We start from the raw sequence: 20,144 nt of genomic DNA on the forward strand, positions 1-20,144 counted from the left end.
TTTTTTTTTTAACTGCTCCTGACATGCTTATATTGTTATTTTAAGTGGCTTCAATAGGAAATGGAGTTTCCCCAAGGTTTAGAATAGTTAAAATGTATTCTGATGGCCAGCTAGAGTCATACATTTGCATCTGCTTCTCTGTATTGTCTTAGGATTTATTGGTGGATGAAGAAAAACAGACCTTGCTTGTCCTGAGATTGTCTCTTTGTTCTTTTTTTTATGTCTGGATGTACAGTTGAGGTGTGGTTTGGGAGAGATGGAGAAGAGCWGATAAATGACAGCTCTAGGGCTGTGTGGTGGTTATGATCTCATTGTGCCCGTTTGTGAAACATCTCGAGGCAGTGTCACCATTGGGGCAGGAAGGAGCCAGGCAGGGTGGCTGGGTTTGAGATAAGGCTATTAGCTGAAGGATTGCCTCCAAGACCTAAAGTACTGATAAGAGCAGAAAGCCTCTCTACAGGGAGGCTGTTGACCATTTGCTTGTGCCAGAGAATATTTTTTTTTCTGTATATGACACTGCACAGATGATAATTTTCGTATGTAGCATTTTAACCCTTCTGCCCAAACAGTCAGTTCTGGGGAGAGCTAGACTTGATCTGGAAATTCCTTTTGTTTCAAATAAATGAATGAAATTATTTTGGCAGACAGAATGCAAAGCATGCAAGTTTTTTAGCCTGTAAACCAAGGRTTGATGGATGGGTTGTTGGTAAATGCAGTGGATAAAAAATGCTGGAAAATCAAAAATTACTACACCTTAAAATGTTGAAGGTCTGGTAGTGCGAAAAATCTTTTTAGCAGATGCATATTTGAGGCATAATCCATCTGTGATCTATAGACACAAAGCATTTCTGGAAGAAATTGTTGATGTGGACATTTAAGATGCAGCAGAATGCACTGATACTGAACCAGAACTTGTTTAACATGAAAATGTGGAGGAAACTGAAGAAGGCTGCAATCTGTACAGCTTCAGGAAAAATATCAGTGTATGTTCAGTTTAACTTGGCGTGATTTTCAATCCTCAAGCAAAAATCATTTGACCCAAAAATCAATCTGAAGTTGAAAGTTACAAAATATCTAGAACTTCAGGCTATGATAGTAAGAAATTTAAATGGTTTAATGCTCTTGTTATTTGAAGAGTACACGTTTGCTGCCTGAAACTTTGTATAATCATTGTAAGATAAGAGAAGGATGTTGATATTGTTGGTTTTTTTTTTTTTTTGGAATAATTAAACCAATCAACATATGGAAACACACAAAGGTGGGAGCTGAAAAAGGGAAAAAGAAAGCAAATCACATACCAGAAAAGGGATTTTCACTGGAAGGCAACCACCAGGAGAGATGAGTTGGCAGCTCCAGCCCGTTCAGTGGGCACAAGAACTGCTGGTGGGAAAGGAGATGTGATGTGACTTCAGGCATGGAACCAGAGGTCTAGAAGGGTGTGAARTATCTTCTGGAGAATTAATATAACTACTGTGTGTTTGTAGACAACTTGTGACTGGCCAGAAGGTGCTGTTTCCATCAGAGAATTTAGGCTAACTCCCTGAGTGGTGCTGAGGTTGGGCTGTTGGCACAGCAGGCCGTGTTACTGTCTTGTCTGTTCCATTGGGAGGACAGCTCCACACGGAATTTCTTAGAACCGACACGCTGAGCAGAGAGCTGACAGCAGTTGCTGAGTACAAGGCCTTTCCTTAAAAGCCCCTCTCTGTTTTGGGGCCAAGCACCTCAAGCTGTGCCATTCAGGGTTCACTGCTCTGACCTGGGTGACAGGAGCATCACAGAGCATAGTTGGAGGCTGAGGGAGAACAGCAGGTTATTGTACAAAGCAGTGGGTCGAGAGTCACTGATGGAGAGATCAGAGACCTCATCTCGGTCAGGAGATTTCCCTCTCTTCTCCGGGGTGTGGACATTTCCTTGCCCGTGTAAAATGCAGTGGTGTGGACAGGCTGGATGAAACAGTCTTTCTCTTACAACCCACACCAGGCTGTGATTTGGCAACACGGACTTTATCTGCAGAAGAAGGTACAGTTAATAAAAAATTAGGTTYCTAAGACCTCAAGTGGGTACTTTTTAATTTTCCTCTGTTCAGCCCCAGGTTCTCTGTTTTACACGAYGCTTGAGTGTCTCATAWTAAAGAGCCCTTCTTGTGCTAAAGRTGTGAAACTTCTGGATTTCAGATTACCTTTCTGCCTCCCCTAGCTGTCCAGGTAGAAGGATCACTGCCTGAGTTCTTGCTCAAAGAGAGCAGTGCAGTCCCACACAATGAAATCATCTCTTGTCTGCCTGCAGARCACTGTGGACTTTGAGCCAGGCATAATCTGTTTCCTGACATTTGAGTCTCATTAATTGGGTTAACAAGATGCTATCTGCAGTCCATACTTATGTAAATAGAACCTGCTAGCAAAGATCTTAATGGCACCTGATATATCACACTGCCTTTACATCTATCAAGAGGTACCACTGCAGGAGTCACTTCCAAAAGCAGGTTGTGTTCTTGGTCCCACGGGTCCCTTTATAAGCTGTAAGAAATGCTGGTGGTCAAGGCCAACTGTTCAGATGTCTTTCAAGTGTCCCACTGGTGACCAAATCTCACTTTGTCAAGATGACAAATGACTTGTGCATACCCCGTTCACCTTCGAGCTTCGCTCTCATGTCAGCTCCATTTACTTGTCAGAAACAGGTATTTTTTTTACTTCCCGCAGTGCAAGTGGGGCAAGGGAAAGGAAGGAGTGAAGGGAACACAGACTGAGGAAAAAAACTGCTTGTATGGCTTCTATTCAATRTATTATTATAGTTGAGATTTGTAAACTTTGGACATACCAGAATCTGTTTGTTTGTACATGTGCAAAACAGAAAGAAGGGAATTTACTTTTCAGAAGTGAGAACTGTCCCTGCAGGGCTACGATTATGCAAAAACATGTTTTAACCACTGGATTTTTCAAGAAGAAAGTGGTTATGCAAGACGAGTTTCTTATTTTGGACAGCAAATTTTTTCCAGAGCGGCATTTACAAGTAAGTGTTCAATTAGCAGGGTCTACCCAGAGCATAGGGCATTGTGCATGAGTCTGCACTGAAGAGCTCAACTCAAAYCTCTGAGCTCTCATGGGTGGTTTCATTGACTGCAGTGGTATTGTTATGTGGCTAAGTGATTGCTGCTGTGATTGAGGGCTGTTGCATCTCACCCAAAAGCAGCCATGGCCAGGCCACAAAATATGGTCAAAGTCAGCTTAAGGACTGTGAAAGTGACACTGACAGCTTTGGCTTTTAGTTTCTTCTCAATGACTTCCACATCACTTTTGCTTAGTCCACAAGTCAAAATACACTTTTTTCTTCTATTAGCTATGCCACTGGCTGAAGTTTTGAAAGTCACAATCTTCCTTAATTTGGCAGTGTGATTAATCACGACAAAGGAAAGCTTATTCCACATTTCTTCTTTGCATCTGATGCAAAAAGGTTTGAGTGGATATGAAGCAGAAACACACAGAAGTGAGATGTGTCARATTAAACATCTCAGTGTCATAAGCTTTTCTGACTAATTCTCCCGTGACCTTGAGCCTTCCTTTGCTGGCAGCAGCTGGATGAAGGCAGCTTGAGGATGATGCCTGCCACGAGCTGCCCATGATCTGGGATTACCACAAGATTTTAGGGGGCCCCTACAAGATTTTATGGGCAAGAAGCAGTTGCAGCAAAAATGAGTGAGCCTTTGCGGGTTGAAGGCAGCATTAAAAGACCCTGAAATCTTTCGCCTCCTCTGAGGACTCCTGCCTGAAATGCTCCTTTTCCTTGTCTGTTCCCACTCTTCTCTGTAGTGACTGACAAGCTGGGGGCTGCCCCTTCTCTCTGCAGACTGCTGTGAATAACATTTTTTTTTATTTTCTAATACCACTCAGTAGCACGGGCAAGATCACGTAAGAAAACAAATGCAGGGTCAGTGCTTAGTTTTCTTGCAAGTTCATTAAAACAGCAGTGTCTGGAGGCCTTTTGCCTAAATAATTTCATAATAGAAAACAGACTCTTGCTGCTTCTTTCTTTAGGGCTACTATTTTTATTTGGTTGTTGTTCCTCAAGCGTTTTGGTCCTATTTCAAAACTTGCTTCAATTAAATGAAGAGAGTGGTTTTTTTTTGGTGCTTTCCAGTTTAAAAGCTGTACTGCAAAACTTCTAGGAGTCCTCTGGATTATGAACCTAGGATTGACAGGGATTTTCCTCTCAAAATAACACTTAAACACCCCAATGTGYAGCTTAAAGATTTGAAAGAAAATAAAAAAACCCTCCCTTTTCTCTCCCCCAGCTGAGATCTCCTGTTGCTGCTTCTGGCACGCATCACATCTTTGAGGATACAGTATCATGAGAAAACTGTCACTTGGTGATGTATTAGGGTAATATATCATGAGACATCTTTTCTTTAGAGGATATGGGCAGTAAAAGACATGATTCTGGCCAGACAGAGCAGCAGGGGACCCTGCTCTTTTTCTTTCCTTTTCTTTAATCTAGCTCTGTTTTTGTGTTGTACAGAAGTGAGTTTCTTCATGGGATATGACTTGTTGCAGAGTAAGTTAGGAGGCCCATTGGGCTTTTTAAAGTCTTTAAGAAGTACATGGCCTCAAGGGCTTCTTTGTTCAAAGTTTTAGAATAGACTGAAGCCCAAAACTAGAGCGTTTGCCGCCGCTCAAATCTCCAGTATAAAGACTGAGTAAKCAGGCTTCAGGCAGAGAAGGCAATAAAGATGCAATGACAGGTAACTATTGTTTGGATAATGTATTTGTAGATTTTGCCTATCAAAATGTGATGAAATTATACTTATTTAAAAAACAGTCAATGCATCTCTCTTTAATAAATGTCAAATGAAGTTTTAATTCACATAATTAGAAGAAAATATACTATTGGTCCATATTCAGTCTCTAATAGAAAATACAGTTATCAAAAATACTGAATGGATGGGCTTTGATTTTGATGGACTTTGATTTTGATGGGCCTTTTTATTGTTTGAATGGCTTTGTTTTTCTCTCATTTACAGTATCTGCTGGAACATAAGCAACAGTGTATAGTACTGGGATGACATTAGTTAAGAAATAAAAGCGGAATACTATTAGGGCACTCATTTGATGAGCTGAGTTAATCTTTGAGATGAGCCAGAACATGACACTATGGCTTGTCTAAAATTTACTGAGAATTCAAATGATTTAATAATTTATTTTAAACCTTTGGTGTAATCTGCTTTGCCTTCTATGAAGTCAGCTTGATAATTCATCAGTGTCATCTTCAACAATTTTTAGGACTAGARTTTACTTAGAGTGTTTTCAGACCAATTTGTCTTGGCAAACTTCTCCAGGCCATCCTGGCATGGCACTTAAGGGGGTCCAGGATGCTCCAGGAGCTCCTAAAACACTCAGGGCAGCAATGCTGTTCCACATCTGCTGACTTCRGCTGTGTTTGGGTGGATCAGGCTCAGGGAGTGGAAGCTTTTATGGCCATCAGCTGCGGGATTCTGTAGGAGGATGGATTCTCCACCAGTGCAAAGCCCGACTAGGCTGGACCATGCCTTCAAGATTAAAATAAGTTGGGCTGTGATCATCCAAAAGATTTTGCTGGCTGAGTAGCTGAGAACATCCAGCAAGGGGTAGATCACAAAGGCTGGGTCAGTGTGCTGTAAGCTTTTACAGCAGCATGAGTACAGGTTAGGCCCAGAGCTTCAATTTGACAGGTGTTSCCTGTGATACTTTTATCTTAGGAATTGTCATCAGATTTAGGTAATGGATAATTAATACAAATTCATTATTGACAAAGTAGAGATACTATCCTGTGAATTAAAACTCACAGGAAAAGATGTGAATTTTAAAAGTGTGCATCTCATGAAATGTGAAGTTGTGGTCTCCCACAAGAATCCCAGTGCGTAACCCTTCCTTGAAATCTGGCTCCTGGATTGTTATGGGTATTTTTTTAACTGCAGTACRAACTGCTGGGAGCTTGTGAAGACCCTGTCTCTCATTGCCAGAAGAGTGCTGTGCTATTCTGCTGACAGGTAGAGTGTTGCCTGGAGCTTTGAGGCTGAAGAACTCTAACCTGAGGTGGCACTTGGAGGTTGAGGCGGAGACAGGGACACTGAGAGCTCCATGGTCTGGATCCTGCCCTGGCTTTCTCCCTGACTCAATCTTCAGTTATTTTACAGTTGCAGTAATTTTGTCTGGCTGTGTCTGCTTCATCCTTGAGATCACTGGAGCAGGGATGTGCTGCTGCAATGTCTGATCTTTGGGGACCCTCACCCCAGCTGCAGCCATAGCATTAAGGCAAACAAACGTAGGAGGAAGAGACAGTGCTCTCTTTTCACCAAATGCTGGTGCAGACGGCTGCTGTTGGGGAGTGCTGGGATTGCAGCAGGCCACCRAGGTCACTTTCCTCGTGCTGGTGGGCATCATTAAGGATAGAAAAAAAAATCTCTTCAGTCTGTAAGGGATTGTGACTGGTTTGTCCTGAATCGCTTGCACATATGTCTTCCTCACAGCAGTGGGGAGTACCCATTTGAAGTGAAATTTGGTGTCATCTTCATTTGGTGTCATCTTCATTTGGCCCATCATTCAGAAGGGCCTTTGGTTTAATCATCTTTCCTAGGGAGCAGGGAGAGTTCGAATTATGGAGGGGGATGGTTGAAGCTGGCTGAGCATCATCACAGGGAGAGCTGCAGCCTCCTCCCTGCTCACCCTGAGATGCCAGATAAGCTAAACAGATTACAGGAATGAGGGGCCAAATCAAAGGCTACTGAGTGCTCAGAAAAGGAAAGAGACTGACTGAACTGAAATACTGTCACTTGTGTCAAATGCAGTTCATGCTGAAATTACGGTCATATTGTGCCACGGCAAGGACCTGATGCTGAAGGTATATGATGCTGAAGCATATGTTTGACTTCATTCCTGTGGGTTGTCTCATTASAATTGAAGACAGGCTTAAAATAACGGGACCTTTCTCCCTCTTGGTGAAGCATATGCCTTGGTGTTCGTAGGTTTATGCGGGCAAATGGAGAGATCTCTCCATTTGCAGAGAACAGRCATTGTTTCATAGGGAAATATTTTTTCCACCTTGAATTTAAAAATGCATCTAGTGTGCTAAACAGTTTTTATTACTCTACTCACAAAATTTGTTTYGCAAGGGAAAAAATCCCAGCAGATAAATGGAGGGGAACAAGGGAAGCGAGACCTTATCCTCATCTTCCTTTAGAAAGAATGGTTCTAAGTGTCAGCAAACATTGCTCCTTGGGGATTGGTGTCTCCTCCCCAAACCCAAATTGTGTGGCTCTTTCTCAGGTAGAGAAATGCTCATGGAGAGAGCAGTCCCACAGTTTCAGCAGGGATCTCTTGCTGCATCAGCTCTGCCACATAAAGGGAGGTTTGTAAATCAGACCCGAGACAGCGAGTTCCAGGCAGGAGTGCCAAAGAAGCAAGGGTGCTATTTTCAGAAAGAGCCTCAGGATTTGTCTAGACCACGGGCTATGCATGTGTCTGAGCCTGTTCTTGAGTTCAAGTTGGCCCCACATCGGGATTGTTTGTGCATAAACATCGGTGCAGGCAGAGGCTTGGGAGCACGGTGCTCTCAGGCTTTGCTGAGGGATGGAGCCCGTGGCCAGTGCCAGCCCAAACCTTTGCTCCTGTGGCCTGTGTGCTGTGAGTGTGGCTTCTTGTGCGCTTGAGAGGATGCTCTGGCCRTGTGTGACACCTGGCAGAGAGCCCAGCACCTCTTTGGTGGCCTGAGAACGTGGGGATCACGGCACACGGCAGGAGCCTGTGTTCGAGCCATCCCTTGGCCTTGTGGTGGAGAGATTGCCTGTGCGAATTGACTACACTTGTTTCATTAAATTTGAATGGCTCTTTCTTCTCCTGAGGTCACATGTGTTTATCTGAAAGCTGCATCCCAAATTCCCCCTGGGGGAACTTTTGCTATTGTTTGAAAATTGTTATTGTTTTCGTGGGTGATCCCATGGGCTTCTCCTAGCAGAAACTTAAGGACAGCCTGAACTACTTGGTGAGGAGACCTATCAGAATTACCAGGGGACTGTGATGAATAATGGTAAAAAATGAATATTTTCAGGATTAGTCATTAATGGTAGTCGGTATTTCTACCTAATTGGTCTCTCTTCCTTTCATTATTTATCTCTCCACAGCATTTTTTTTGTTAGATGGAAGTTTAAGCAACATTTTTCCCATTCARTATAAATAATTAATAACCTCAGGATATCAGAAATGCAGTACAAGCTTCCTAAAAGCATTTTCAATACATAAAAAGAAAGGAAAAAAAAACCCCAACCCCTGACCATCACTATGGACATCTGGCCCCCTGAGAAACCACATCTGCAATGTCATTTGCAGCCAGCTGTGACAGCACAAGAATGGCTTGGGGTAACATGGATGGAGGCACTCCTTGGTGAAGTCCTGAATAAATGAAGCAAATGCCTTTTTTTTTTTCTTTTTTTTTTTTCCTCTTGAAGCCAAATCCAGGTTGAAAAGAGCCATCTTCCTGGTGGCTGCTGTGAGCCGGCAGGAGTCCAGTGGGGAACCCTGTAGAAAGTTGGCTGTGTCTTCCAAGCTGTGGTTTGGCACGTATCCTCTCCAAGATCTCTGCCAAATATTCAGACTCCTTTTTAGTGGKTTTTTTTTTTTCCCTTTTCATGTTGGCATTTTATTTAACTGAACCATATGAGTTTAAGGCTGTTAGTTTGATGGAATTTGTCGCCAGAATGGGCTATTTTGTGTGGAGTTCTTTGATGGAAGGTAAACACATGAGGTGTATGTCGAAGGTGAACAAATTGCCTTGGGAGGAGGTTGTAGTAAAGGTAACATGAAGCAGTAACAGTGATGTTGGGGCTGGTTAGGGCATCTCTTCTGTGTGGGAATTTGACATCACCTTTGCCTGCAGAGCTAAGGAGAYCCTTGGTTCTCACAGGCAAAGTGTGGGAGAGGGGAGAAACATGGACACCCAACAAACTTTCAGATCTTTCCCCAAATGCATTAAAACATGAGTTCTCCAGCAACTGGGCTCGGTGAGTGCAGTGAAAGGTCCAGGGTGATCCTCCAGCACTTCCCTMAATTTTGCTTTCCCRGGGAGTCTGGGATTCCAGAGTGAAYKYTTTKCAGAGCTGAGCGCTGACTGGGGAGTTGCGTCAGATGTGGCAGCATTGTTCTGGATCAGCCTGACCTCTTTTAAAAAAATACTTATTTTTCCAACACTAATAGAAACCTTAGCTGAGGTTCTCTCCCTTTCTGTGTGTGTGCCTGAGCACTAAATTAAAAAAAAAAAAATCCCAGATGTGAATCTATAAACCATCTGTTTAAAATAACTATTGTGCAGGACTATAATTAAAAGTTATTTATTATGAATCTTGGGATCCTATTATGGATTTGACTGACTCCCAGGTTTCTGACTTAGCAAACGGTTTATGTATTTATGAGCCATGTGTCTCTTCCGCACTTCTTGGTGCCAGAGTGCATGTCCTTTAAACAAAGGAAAAAAAATCCCCTACCCTCCCATAACTGTTGGCTTCTGATTGTTGGCTGTCTAAGAAGTTTTCTCCTAAGAACAGCAAAATTCAAAGTATCTGAGAGCTTTCAACAGATTCATAGACACTGTTGACAGCACAGATGGAGGTTTGGTAATACAGTTCTCCTGCATACAGCTACTTAGCRACTTTCTAAATGTATGGCTGGGACAAGTAATGAAATGTTATGATTACTGGGGGTAGGAGGGGACGTAATTGGAAGAAAAGGATTTGTTGCTTAWGTCCCATTTGCTCTCAGCCTCCATTTTGCCCTTGTGAAATGGGARAGAAGGAGGCAGCAAAATTGAAACAAGCAGATAGACAGTCGACATTAAGAGCAGTGTTTTGGGCAACTGGGTGAAGGAAAAAATCCAAGCTCCCGATGACAATTACTCTTTGTTTTATTTTTGTACTTTTACACCCAGTGGACCCAGGAGATCTGCGCTGGATAATGCCTGACTGCAATAGACTAAACAATGATTTACCAGCCCTGCTTTATCTGCTGCAGGCCTGTGATGGATCAGCATGGTACATTAACCCTTTCCTCCACATCTGCTGGCCTAGTTTTCCATAAGATGCAGTATTGAGATAAAAGAGCAGCACTTTCTAAATAGAATTTTTGGATAATAGTAATAATAGTAATAGAAGCAGTAGGAGGTATTTAGATGMACTTCCCTGGAGCTACATCCATCTCTCCTTAGTTCAAGAGGGATTTTCCCATGAAGATTTTGCTGGGGCAGCAGTATGTTGCAGTTGTGGTTCTACTGTATGTTTTTTCAGCATAAGGCCCCAAAGGGTAGGGCTGCAGCCCTGAGCGATGCTGTACCTTACAGCCTGGAAGAGCAGCCCAGCCCTGGTGGCGGGGAGCTAGGCAGCTTGGGATGAGATGTGAAACAGCCCATTTTGGAGCCATCTGGGCCTTGCCTATAACAAGCTAGAGAGGATGGACACCCTCTTTGCAAATCCTACCCTGTTAAATGCTTAGCTGCTCTCCTTGTGCTGTTGAAGATTGGCTCCATTTACCTGGGATGCACGGAGCTGTCCTTTAAGGCAGGAGGATGCAGCTTCTCCTGCAAGGGACAGAGCTARCCTTCCTCTTTAATTTGCGGAAAAAATACCCAATAAAGGTGCAGTGGATGGGTGGTGAATATGGCACCTCCTGCCCACCTTTTAGCACTGAGCTGTAATAACTGAGCTTTGAGACAGTGATCCAGATTTGCTGTCCTCCACATCCAGTGACAACTCAATGACTCTCCTGCCTTCCCTGCAAGTATCCTCGCTGTGAGGACCAGTGACTTTTGGGAGCACAAAGAACAAGCCCCTTTCTGCTGAAGCCAGGAACTGAACAGCAAATAGTTCAAGGTCTACTGAGACAGAGAAAGGAAATGTGAATCTGTAGCCTACTGTTTAAGACACCCTCCTAGGGGGAAGGACCCTTCAGTTCCTGTCACTGCACTGTTGGCCACTAATATCCTTCATGTGGAACAGCTGCTTAATGCAAAACAGCCCTTGGCTGTTTTGGCACATGAATTTCAAACTCTTCCCTCCCAGAAAACCTGCTAAATCAGCAGCTTTGCTGGTGATACCGAAAGAAGAGCAAGACCCAAATTTGGCTGCCCCCTGGGGTGGCTCAGTGGTACCAAGCTCATAAATGGAGAGAATTTTTCTGATTTTAGCAATGTGGGGGAAACAGGAGGCTTCCAGTCAGGAACAGTAATTAGCAAGAATCTCCTGTTAGMTATATGTGTGTTGGGGCCATCCTTAGGAACTTCTTGCATCGCCAACAAAAAGAAACCATGTCAGGATGTACCTGAGGGCAGAAGGAGGCAGATGGCACTCAAGGGAGAAATTGCCTAGAAACTGGACAATATGAGGCATTTGCSCCAGTTGTCCTCTGGGAATTAGAAAAATAAAAAGCTGTGTTATACTTCTTGTCCCTGTCACTGCCATCTGCAACAGCAACATCTTCCTTTGAGGAGGGAGYCCAGTGAGTGGTGCCCATTGGCCCCCCTTATGCACAGCTAGCCCAGCTAGGCTGGTTCTCAAGGGCACTGTGCATCTCCCTTCTCTCAGAGCTGCACCTTGTGTGCTGCAGCTGGGTAAATCATGTTCTCCTCAGGAACAAACTCTAAACTGGACTGTGCCCTTCATTCACACCCACTTTCACCAGGCAGAAGATTGTCCCAGAGATAAAGATAAAGGGGCTGATAGGCTTATTAAATCTTTCCTTAAGCAAACTCATTAAAGAGAATCAGATCTCAGCAGAACCCATTAAAATRCCGACTGTAGTTGATTTGGTAAGCTTGATTCTGCTGCCCTTCATCAGACTTCATCAGCAAAGGCCAGGGGCACCATGTTCACATAAAGGGAATCAAGATTTCCCCGGGCGCTTTAAAAGAGATGTTGAACCAGTTGCAGTGCTGTGCCATGGCTGCTTTGTGCCACTCCAGAGCTACAGACCTGCCATAAATTCAGCTTAACCTGCCAGTTAAATTGCATTTATGGTTGCTCTGCAATGCTGGAATGATGCAGAGCAGCCAGCACGTAGCAGTGGCCTGGCTCTTTACAGTWATCATTTGTGTTGCTGCAGCTGCTCTTTAGGGCCTGATTCTCATTTGCTGATTTCACACTGTCTTGGTGAGAGTGAGTCCTCATTTACACTGATAAGACTGAAGGGCCTTTATAGCTCCCATCAGATCAGGCAGTGACTTTGAAGTAAATAAACCTCTGATTTTAGACAAAGGGCCGTAGTGTAATAAAAGCTGCGTGTTATCCTTCACAGGCACCTTGAATGAGGCCACAGGGAGCAAAATAAAAAGACTGGAGAACACAGCTTCTTTTTCTTTAGTTTTATGATTTACATTTTTCTAGCCCTTTGATTTTTTGGTCTCTAATTAAGTCATAAGATTGGGTGAGGTGGGTACTTGCATGTACTAGATGGCCACCTGTGTCACCTAATGAACTGAACTACTAATTATAGGTGGAGGTGACTTCAGAGGGCTATTTTAAGTCAGGAATTTGAAGTAGCAAAATTTTGCTAAAAGAAACGCCCAAAGTATTTGTTTTCTGCACCTATTTAATGGGAGGGATAACTAGAAGGGTGGACACCACGGGGGCAATGTAGGCAATAAATGGAACATTTCTGCTGCCTGCTGTTGCACATCCTCTATTGACATTCCTTAATGTGGTCAGTGTGCTCTTTGGCCTTGGGAAATCACTGGCTTTTTCCACAGAAAGATGACACCATAATGCACAGAGATTCTATCTGCTCATGGTGTTTCATTGATTCTCAGCATTTTGGGGAGAAAGATGAATACACTGGTCATYTTTTCTGGTATAGTATATGGTATCCTCTTTTAAAGAACCTCTAGGTAAAATTGATTTTCTGCAGTGTCAGGATTTTGTCTTCTCTGAGGTTGCCATCTCTTCCTCTGCCATTTGTCTTTCTGCCACCGTGAGAAGCAATTCCTGAGCTGTGCAGTTCATGGGGCAGCTCCTCAAGACCCTGAGGACATTTTAACAASCACATCATGTAGGTAGTTGTTCATTTAAGTAACATGGATTTCTTCAGTGCAGCATGTTTTCTGTACGAGACTGGATCACMGTCATGAATTGCTGCCGAAATGGGKTTTAARCAACATTTACTTGGGCTCCTGGATTATTCCAAGACTGTTTTCTGCTGCCTTCCTTCAAGGGAGAAAAGATGTATTGAATCACAAGGAGCTCTGCTGAAGCGAAAGAGCAGACTGCTGGCCCCGCATTTTATTTTCTGAATTGCAAGAAATGGTAGCTTTGGGTTTGGTTTGCTTGCAATAGCTTTTGTCTTTTTTTTTWWTYTTTTTTTTCCCAGAATAAGGAAGTGACCTGCAAAAGGGAGAAGTGTCCGGTGCTCTCCAAGGACTGTGCTCTCGTCATTAAGCAAAGAGGAGCTTGCTGTGAGCGTTGCAAAGGTGCCCTTCCCTTTCCTTCCCATTGTTTTCCCTCTTTTTAAAATGTTATCAGTGCACATTTAGGTTGCCAAAGATAGGACAAAATTTTTAGCTTCTCAGCTGGGACCTGAAGGTGACACAGCTTCTCTTGGCTGTCCCCAGAGGCTGGAAGAGGGCAGTAACCATAATCAAAATATATATGTTTACAAAGCTAAGGGAAATGCATAAATTCACATATTTATCCTGTAATTATTAGTTCTTGCACAGCAACAATCCCTTAGAAATACATCGTTATTTGTCATCGCTGTGTTGTCCGTTTTTTAAGTGTTGCCCCTGTTCTAATTTTGTCAGAAATATTTCAGGTCAACATCAATCTGCTAATAGTCACTGGTCAGTAAGAATCCCTTTAACTTTTTCATGTGGTTAGACAGAATAGGAATAATGCTTCTGAATAATAAAGAGCAGGATAATTATCCATGGCTGTTCCTATTKCTTCTCATACTGGAAACAAACCAAGCAAATTTTATTCATCTTATTAAACATTTCCTTATTCAAACGATATCATGGACATTTTTATGAAAGACAAATGAGCAACAGTCTGAACATTATACATTTATTTATTGACCAATATTGTACATTCCAAGCTGTTTAAAATGAKATAATTATCAAATTTAGAAAAGAAGTGTAAGCGTGCATGGCATGTATCTGCTATGTTTAGCCACATGAAAAATATGCAAGTAGATGAAGTTGAAAAGAAGTATTGTTTTTTATATTGATACAATAAGTGGTTTGCTCCAAACCACTAATTTTGCTGAGGGACTGCTGACACAATCAGTGAGGTAGAGAATGTCAGATTCAGACAGCTTTACTTTATTTTTCCTCTGTCATTTTTAATTCTTCACTGGTGATTGTGTGGTATTGAGAGGGAGATAGAGTAGGATAAATTGTTGGGAAATAAAAGCATTTCTTGCTTTCCCAGAGGAAATACAAATGCAGGAAAACAGACTATKCTGAAATTCAGAAGGAAGAGACATGATGGATGCGTGTTTTTYCTGGAAGGTTGCAGAGATGTGCTGGATGCTCTGCTTGTTCTTTGCTTCTGTGCTGCAGCATTGGACTAGATTTGGCAAGCCCCAATTTAAGGATTGTCTAGAACCATGACACTTAAAGGAGAAGTAAATGAACTGGAAAAAAAAATTAAAGCATTATTGAAACAATAAGAATTTGAAATCACAGATTTTACATAAATTACATGTAATTTATTTCTTTTGTCGAATTGTGTTTAGTGTCAGCTTTGTASGTAAAGGTTGCTAAGTGTCACTTGGATTAGGATGGAGTTTGGTTTTTCATTTTCAAAGTGGGATGTGTATTTGCTCAATGGTCTGAAAATTATATATATCTACATATAGATATGTGCATGCATGCATGCAGAACTAAAAGAGTGAATGTTTCAAAGCTGGGGATGCAAACAGTGTTTTAATTCAGACTACGTTTAAGATTTTCTCTTTATCCTACAGAACATTGCTGATAGATTTTAGCTTGGCATCTGCAGATTGGTGTGCTTGACATCTGTAATAGGATAATTAATAGAAACAGTTCAAAAAATAGAATTAGAGGGCACATGAATGCTTGAGATAGAAGAGGGATGAGTTAGCGAGGGTCCTTTGAATGTATCAATGGACAGAGAGATCCCACTAATAGGTATCCAACAAGATCCCTCACAGGGAAACTGCTGAAGAAACAAAGCAGCCCTGAGTTTGTAGAGATACTCTTTTCATCAGAAAAAAAATATCAAGTGTATTATTGTTTTCATAGTAAAAAAAAAAAGGCTGCCAGCATATCCTTGCAAAGATCTTAACTTGTCAAAGTGCTCAGAAATGATCTAGAAATGGGGCAAAGAGGGACAGGAAATCTATTGCTGCTGACCTGATCGCTGTAGCATAGTCAAGCAAGAGGACTCTCTGTGAGGAATTGCAGAAAGTTCTCAGGACACGGAACAACTGAAGACAAAGCAGCAAAGGAAGTTAACGTGGATGGCAATAAATGGGTGCACAGAGGACAAAACAATTGTGACTCTACAAATATAATACTGGGCTCTGAGTTGACARCAACTGAATGGCAATTGTTTCTGTGTGTTATGAAAGATACTTCTGTGGCATGATCAACTCAACCCTCAGCAGTTCTCCAAAGGGGAATTTCAATGCTGAGTTTGTTAGGAAAGGAGCAAGGTACAAACCAAAATGCCCTGTTTTCCCTCCAAGTCAGAAAGGCTGCCTATTCCTGCCCTTCTGGAAGCTAAAGTAGAGCTGTGGACCTTGTTTTGTATTTTTCACACTTCCAGAGGTGTCTCTTAGCAGCTGCTATCAAACAGAAGACTGKTGGCTAGAAGGATGCATAGTCTGTTGGCTAAAAGGATGCTTAGTCTGATCTAAGAGGGCAGTTTCTGTGTGCTTAAAATGCAAGAAGAACATTCAATTTCACAATTTAAAGGAAAATAAGCTCTCAAGGCCTGAGTGTTCAAAGCATATGTGAAATTTCTGAGTGTGTTTTTCTGCACTTTGTGAAAAGTCAAGCACCCATTTAACTCCCCAGCCTTGACCCCACACATTGTCATAAGGTTGTTCTGATTCATGGGGAAAAGGCTGCTGGAACCACCTGGGGAGAGATGAACCCTGGGGATGCTGCTGGCTCTCCCACCACTCTGAGCCCTGCTGAAGCTCCTTCTCTGGTCTCTACAGGATCTAAAATGAGTGTCCCATGGGGAATAATGGGGGAATCAAGGCAGCACTTCAGCTACTCCCTTTGGTGTCCCAGCAGCTCCCCGGCACTCCCCACACGAAGCTCAGCTGCAGTCAGGACTTGGCCCTGCAGCACTTGTTCTCAGTTACTATTTTGTCAAGCTGCCAGAGTGCCCATGGGGAATGCAAGCAGGAAAAAGGAAACAGGGATTTTTTTTTATTTTTCTTTTTACTAGTTGCATTTCATCTAAACGTGAACAAAACGTTACCAAGGAAAGACATGAGAACCTGATGGCTTTTTTTCTTGGCTTGGTTCCCAAAGCCTGGAAGAGCTTAATGAGGCCTTACAGGCTCTTGCCAGCTCTCTTTGATAGTTTCACGTCTTCCTACCTTGTGAAGAAATGAATGAATGAGTGAGTGAGTGAATGAATGGCTGCTGTCATCTGAGTGCAACATCAGGAGGATAACATTAAGACCAAAGGGCATGTTCCAGAATGGGCTTGTGTGGGAAGGAAACCATCACTCACGAGTCATTTGTGACATCTCTGCCCGTGCATTTTATTCTGTCTTGAGGAGGATGAGGACATTCCTTGCCTGTTGCATGGTGCTTGGGCTAAATGACCTCTAAAGGTCCCTTCCAGCCCAGACTATTCTGTGATTCTATCTGCAGCAGTGCACACAGCTGAACWCTCTATTTAGAGCTTTGCATGCAGGAGAAACTGAATTGTTGGTAGGGAACTTTTCCTGCAGATGGTTGTGTGCTGAGCATAAGTCCCTTGCTTCCCTCTGGGTCTGTTACTTAGATAATTTCTAAAAAACTTCTTTTTTTTTCATGTTTCTTAATGAACAGAAAAAGTAAGGAGCAACAGCTAGTACAGCTTTTGCAATCAGAAAATTCACTGTGGTGGAAAGTAGCATATGAAAAGATTTGGCTTTACTTTGTCACAGAATCACAGAATTTCCTGTATTGGAAGGATCTCACAAGGATCACCAAAGTCTGACTCCAGGCCCTGCACAGAACAAAAATGTGCCTGAGAACATTGTCCAAATGCTACTCAAACTATGTCAGTCTTGGTGCTGTGATGCTGCGACCATTCTCTGTCCCAACTCCCTCTGGGTGATGAATCTTTTCCTGATGTCCAACCTAAACCTCCCGTGACACAACTTTATCCCCTCAGGTGCTGTCACYGGTCACCACAGAGAAGAGATCTGTGCCTACCCCCCTGTCCCTCCACTTCCCTGTGTGAGGAAGTTGTAGGCTGCAATGCGGTCTAAGATTTAAATTAAGATTTAAGGTTTCAATCCTCCAGACCAGCCATGTATTTTAACACTRTTCTTGACTTTAGGCCCATAGGACCTCGAGAGTAAAGTCAGAGGGGCAAAGCTCACTTTTGGTGTGTGCTTGTGAAAAGTCTGGAACAAAGAAATGTGGGCCCATGCTTATGGCTCCCTGCTGCAAGGAGAATGGAGGGGACTCAGTCTAATAAGAAAAGTTTTCAGTAAGATTATTCTTTTGACAGATATTTACTGTCTTTTATAAAACATACCATATACATCTAGAATGCCATTAATTTTGAAAATACTAAAAAAAAATAAGGCCTCTCATTATTTTGTATAGGATAATAGGCCACTTTTCATCTCTCATTTTATTTAATGTATTTAATAAAAACCTATGAGGTCACAGAGATTATAGAAAAAGATTTGGCAGCATTATTGTATTTAGTTGGATGGAGACCTCTCTTACATATAGAGCTCTCTACACATCTAATAATAAGTTATTTKCACTCCGAAGAAGTGTATTTCTGGCTCAGGACTGCATCACGTTTGCATTCTGCACCATATTCTACTCTCTTATCCTGAGAATCTGAATCTTCTATGGAAATGCAAAGACAAAGTTGGTGGGATTTTTTTACAACAAAGAAAATATGTTCGGAATTTTTTTTCACTTCCCATGTGCAATTTTGCATTTTCTGTCCTTCTTAACTTTTGAAAATTACTGGGCCTCTTTTGTTGTGGTTGTTTTTTTTTCTCTTTTTGAAAAGAATTAATTATTGATCTTAGAAATTCTTGTGCTATGCTCCATTGATCTGGAATCCACCAGAGAATCTGGAATCCCAGCCCAGGCAACAACAGTGCTTGATCTCCTGAATATTGAATATCCAAAGATATCATAGTTAATTGTGCATTCCTTGGAAAGGATATCAAATGCTTTGGTTGAGGATTGCAGCCAATTTCAACTATTAGGGCTGGCTTGCAAAGGAAGTTAGAGGGAGATTTTGAGATTATCAGYGTTCTGGCTGCTCTGCTAACACCCTGCACAATCCATAGGTACCTTTGGCACTTTGTTTGCCTCTGGACACCCTTGGTGTGAGGTGCCTGACACCACTTAGGTGCTGCAAGACTGGCTGGGGTGACCTCTTTGTGAGCCCCCAGGTGGGGCACTGTAATTTGCAGCCCAGCCTTGCATGCTCTAAGGCAAGCTGTCAGAGACAAGGGATAATACATGGATSGAGGGGGATGTGAAGATAATGGATATATTTTCCTACAGAAATCTCTTTCACCTTCACCTGAATAATCTACACCTGGATTCTGTCAGCGAGTGGCTATGGAAAGAGATGGTTTGAGGAYATAACAAGCCTTAACCTTTCTATTGGCCTTTCTCACTGCTTCTGAGTCTCTTGGTAGCATGTTCTAGCTCTGAACCAGGAGGTCCCTTTCTTGAGGCTGGAAGCACAGGTTCATCTCAGTRTCCATTCAGATTTTAGCTTTGTRTTTCAAAAAATGGCAGAGGYTTTGAAGCAGTKACAARWAGCCCCAARGGACAGAACCATTCAGCATCATCAYAGTARCAGCTTTGATTAYTTCTGGTTATGCCTWAGAAAAGGTTTCTATCTCTCCATCCTTTCCTTTGAGTTGACTCTTCTTACAAAGGTCTTAGCAGATACATTAATATCTCCTGAATATCTGGTATATGCTGTTGTGTTCAGTAGTGCCTCAAATTTCAGATATTACCTTGGTGAATGTATTTTTCCATTGATGTAAGAAACTTTTAATGAACATTCTTGTCATGTTGTCATGAACACTTTTTCAGTCAAACATCAGTTACCCAGATTTTCACATTGATGGTTTTTTCATGTAATGTTTCTCTGGAGCAAAATGATAACCATYTTAGGACAYRTAGTACTGGAATAAGAATATATTTTAGTTTGGAGGTGTAAGCTGTACTGATCATGGATGATTTTGCTGGTRTGAGGAACTGGGTATAARAGCAAGTAATTGTGTCGCTGAGCAGCATCATTCATGACAGATCTCATAATCWTGASAGGTGACAGATCTCYAGCTGTCGKGCTTGTCAAGCACATTGAGTATCAGCTCAAGATTCAGTGGCTGCTCTAACTGTATGCCATTGTGGAYTGCAAGGTTCCCAGTTGCAGGGCAACTTTTTTTCACCCTCTACATGAAATACAAGACATTTGGGAAGGTAACATTCAGTTCCAGTGGTATGCAAGGGGCAAAAAGMGCACTGGGAGGAGGTGATGATGTTGGTTCTGCTGCTATTTGCTCAGTGAATTTAGGCTGGTTTGCATCCTACATGTGTGAACTGTGTGGTCCTAGCACAGCTCAGCCCATGGCCTCTTCACTCTGCTGTGTTGAGCAGCCTTTGTATGGCCCCTGTGCATCCCTTGGGGATTGTAATTGCCATGGCTCAGCTGCAGATTAGTTTGCTTGTACTTGGTTACAGAGGAAGGAGTTGGATTTTCACTGTTTAGAGCTAGGCTTGATAAGCACGGGAGGTTTTGTATACATTTTCATGCTTCTGTGTTGACAAATGAAGACCAGGGTTACTCAACAGGAAGTTTAATTTTCTGGTAGCTGTCAATGGCTCTACCATCACTAAGACATGTGCAAATATATTTAATAACAGGTATATGTGTGATTCACAGATTTTTTTTATTT

The 20,144-nt window shown here is 42.3% G+C and overlaps 1 protein-coding gene across 3 annotated transcripts in view; it reads left to right on the plus strand.

Moving 5' to 3' along the window:
- BMPER (BMP binding endothelial regulator) overlaps positions 1-20,144 on the plus strand; it is a 149,552-nt gene that overhangs the window by 11,915 nt on the left and 117,493 nt on the right. For all 3 annotated transcript variants that reach the window (XM_057367721.1, XM_057367720.1, XM_057367722.1), the window contains exon 3: positions 13,371-13,470. In XM_057367721.1, the coding sequence (XP_057223704.1) occupies positions 13,371-13,470 (100 nt within the window). The remainder of the gene's footprint in view (positions 1-13,370; positions 13,471-20,144) is intronic.

The sequence above is a fragment of the Malurus melanocephalus genome, unplaced genomic scaffold, assembly GCF_030028575.1.
Source record: "Malurus melanocephalus ecotype Western Australia unplaced genomic scaffold, MMel_1.1 scaffold_83, whole genome shotgun sequence".
In the NCBI taxonomy this organism is placed as follows: domain Eukaryota; kingdom Metazoa; phylum Chordata; class Aves; order Passeriformes; family Maluridae; genus Malurus; species Malurus melanocephalus.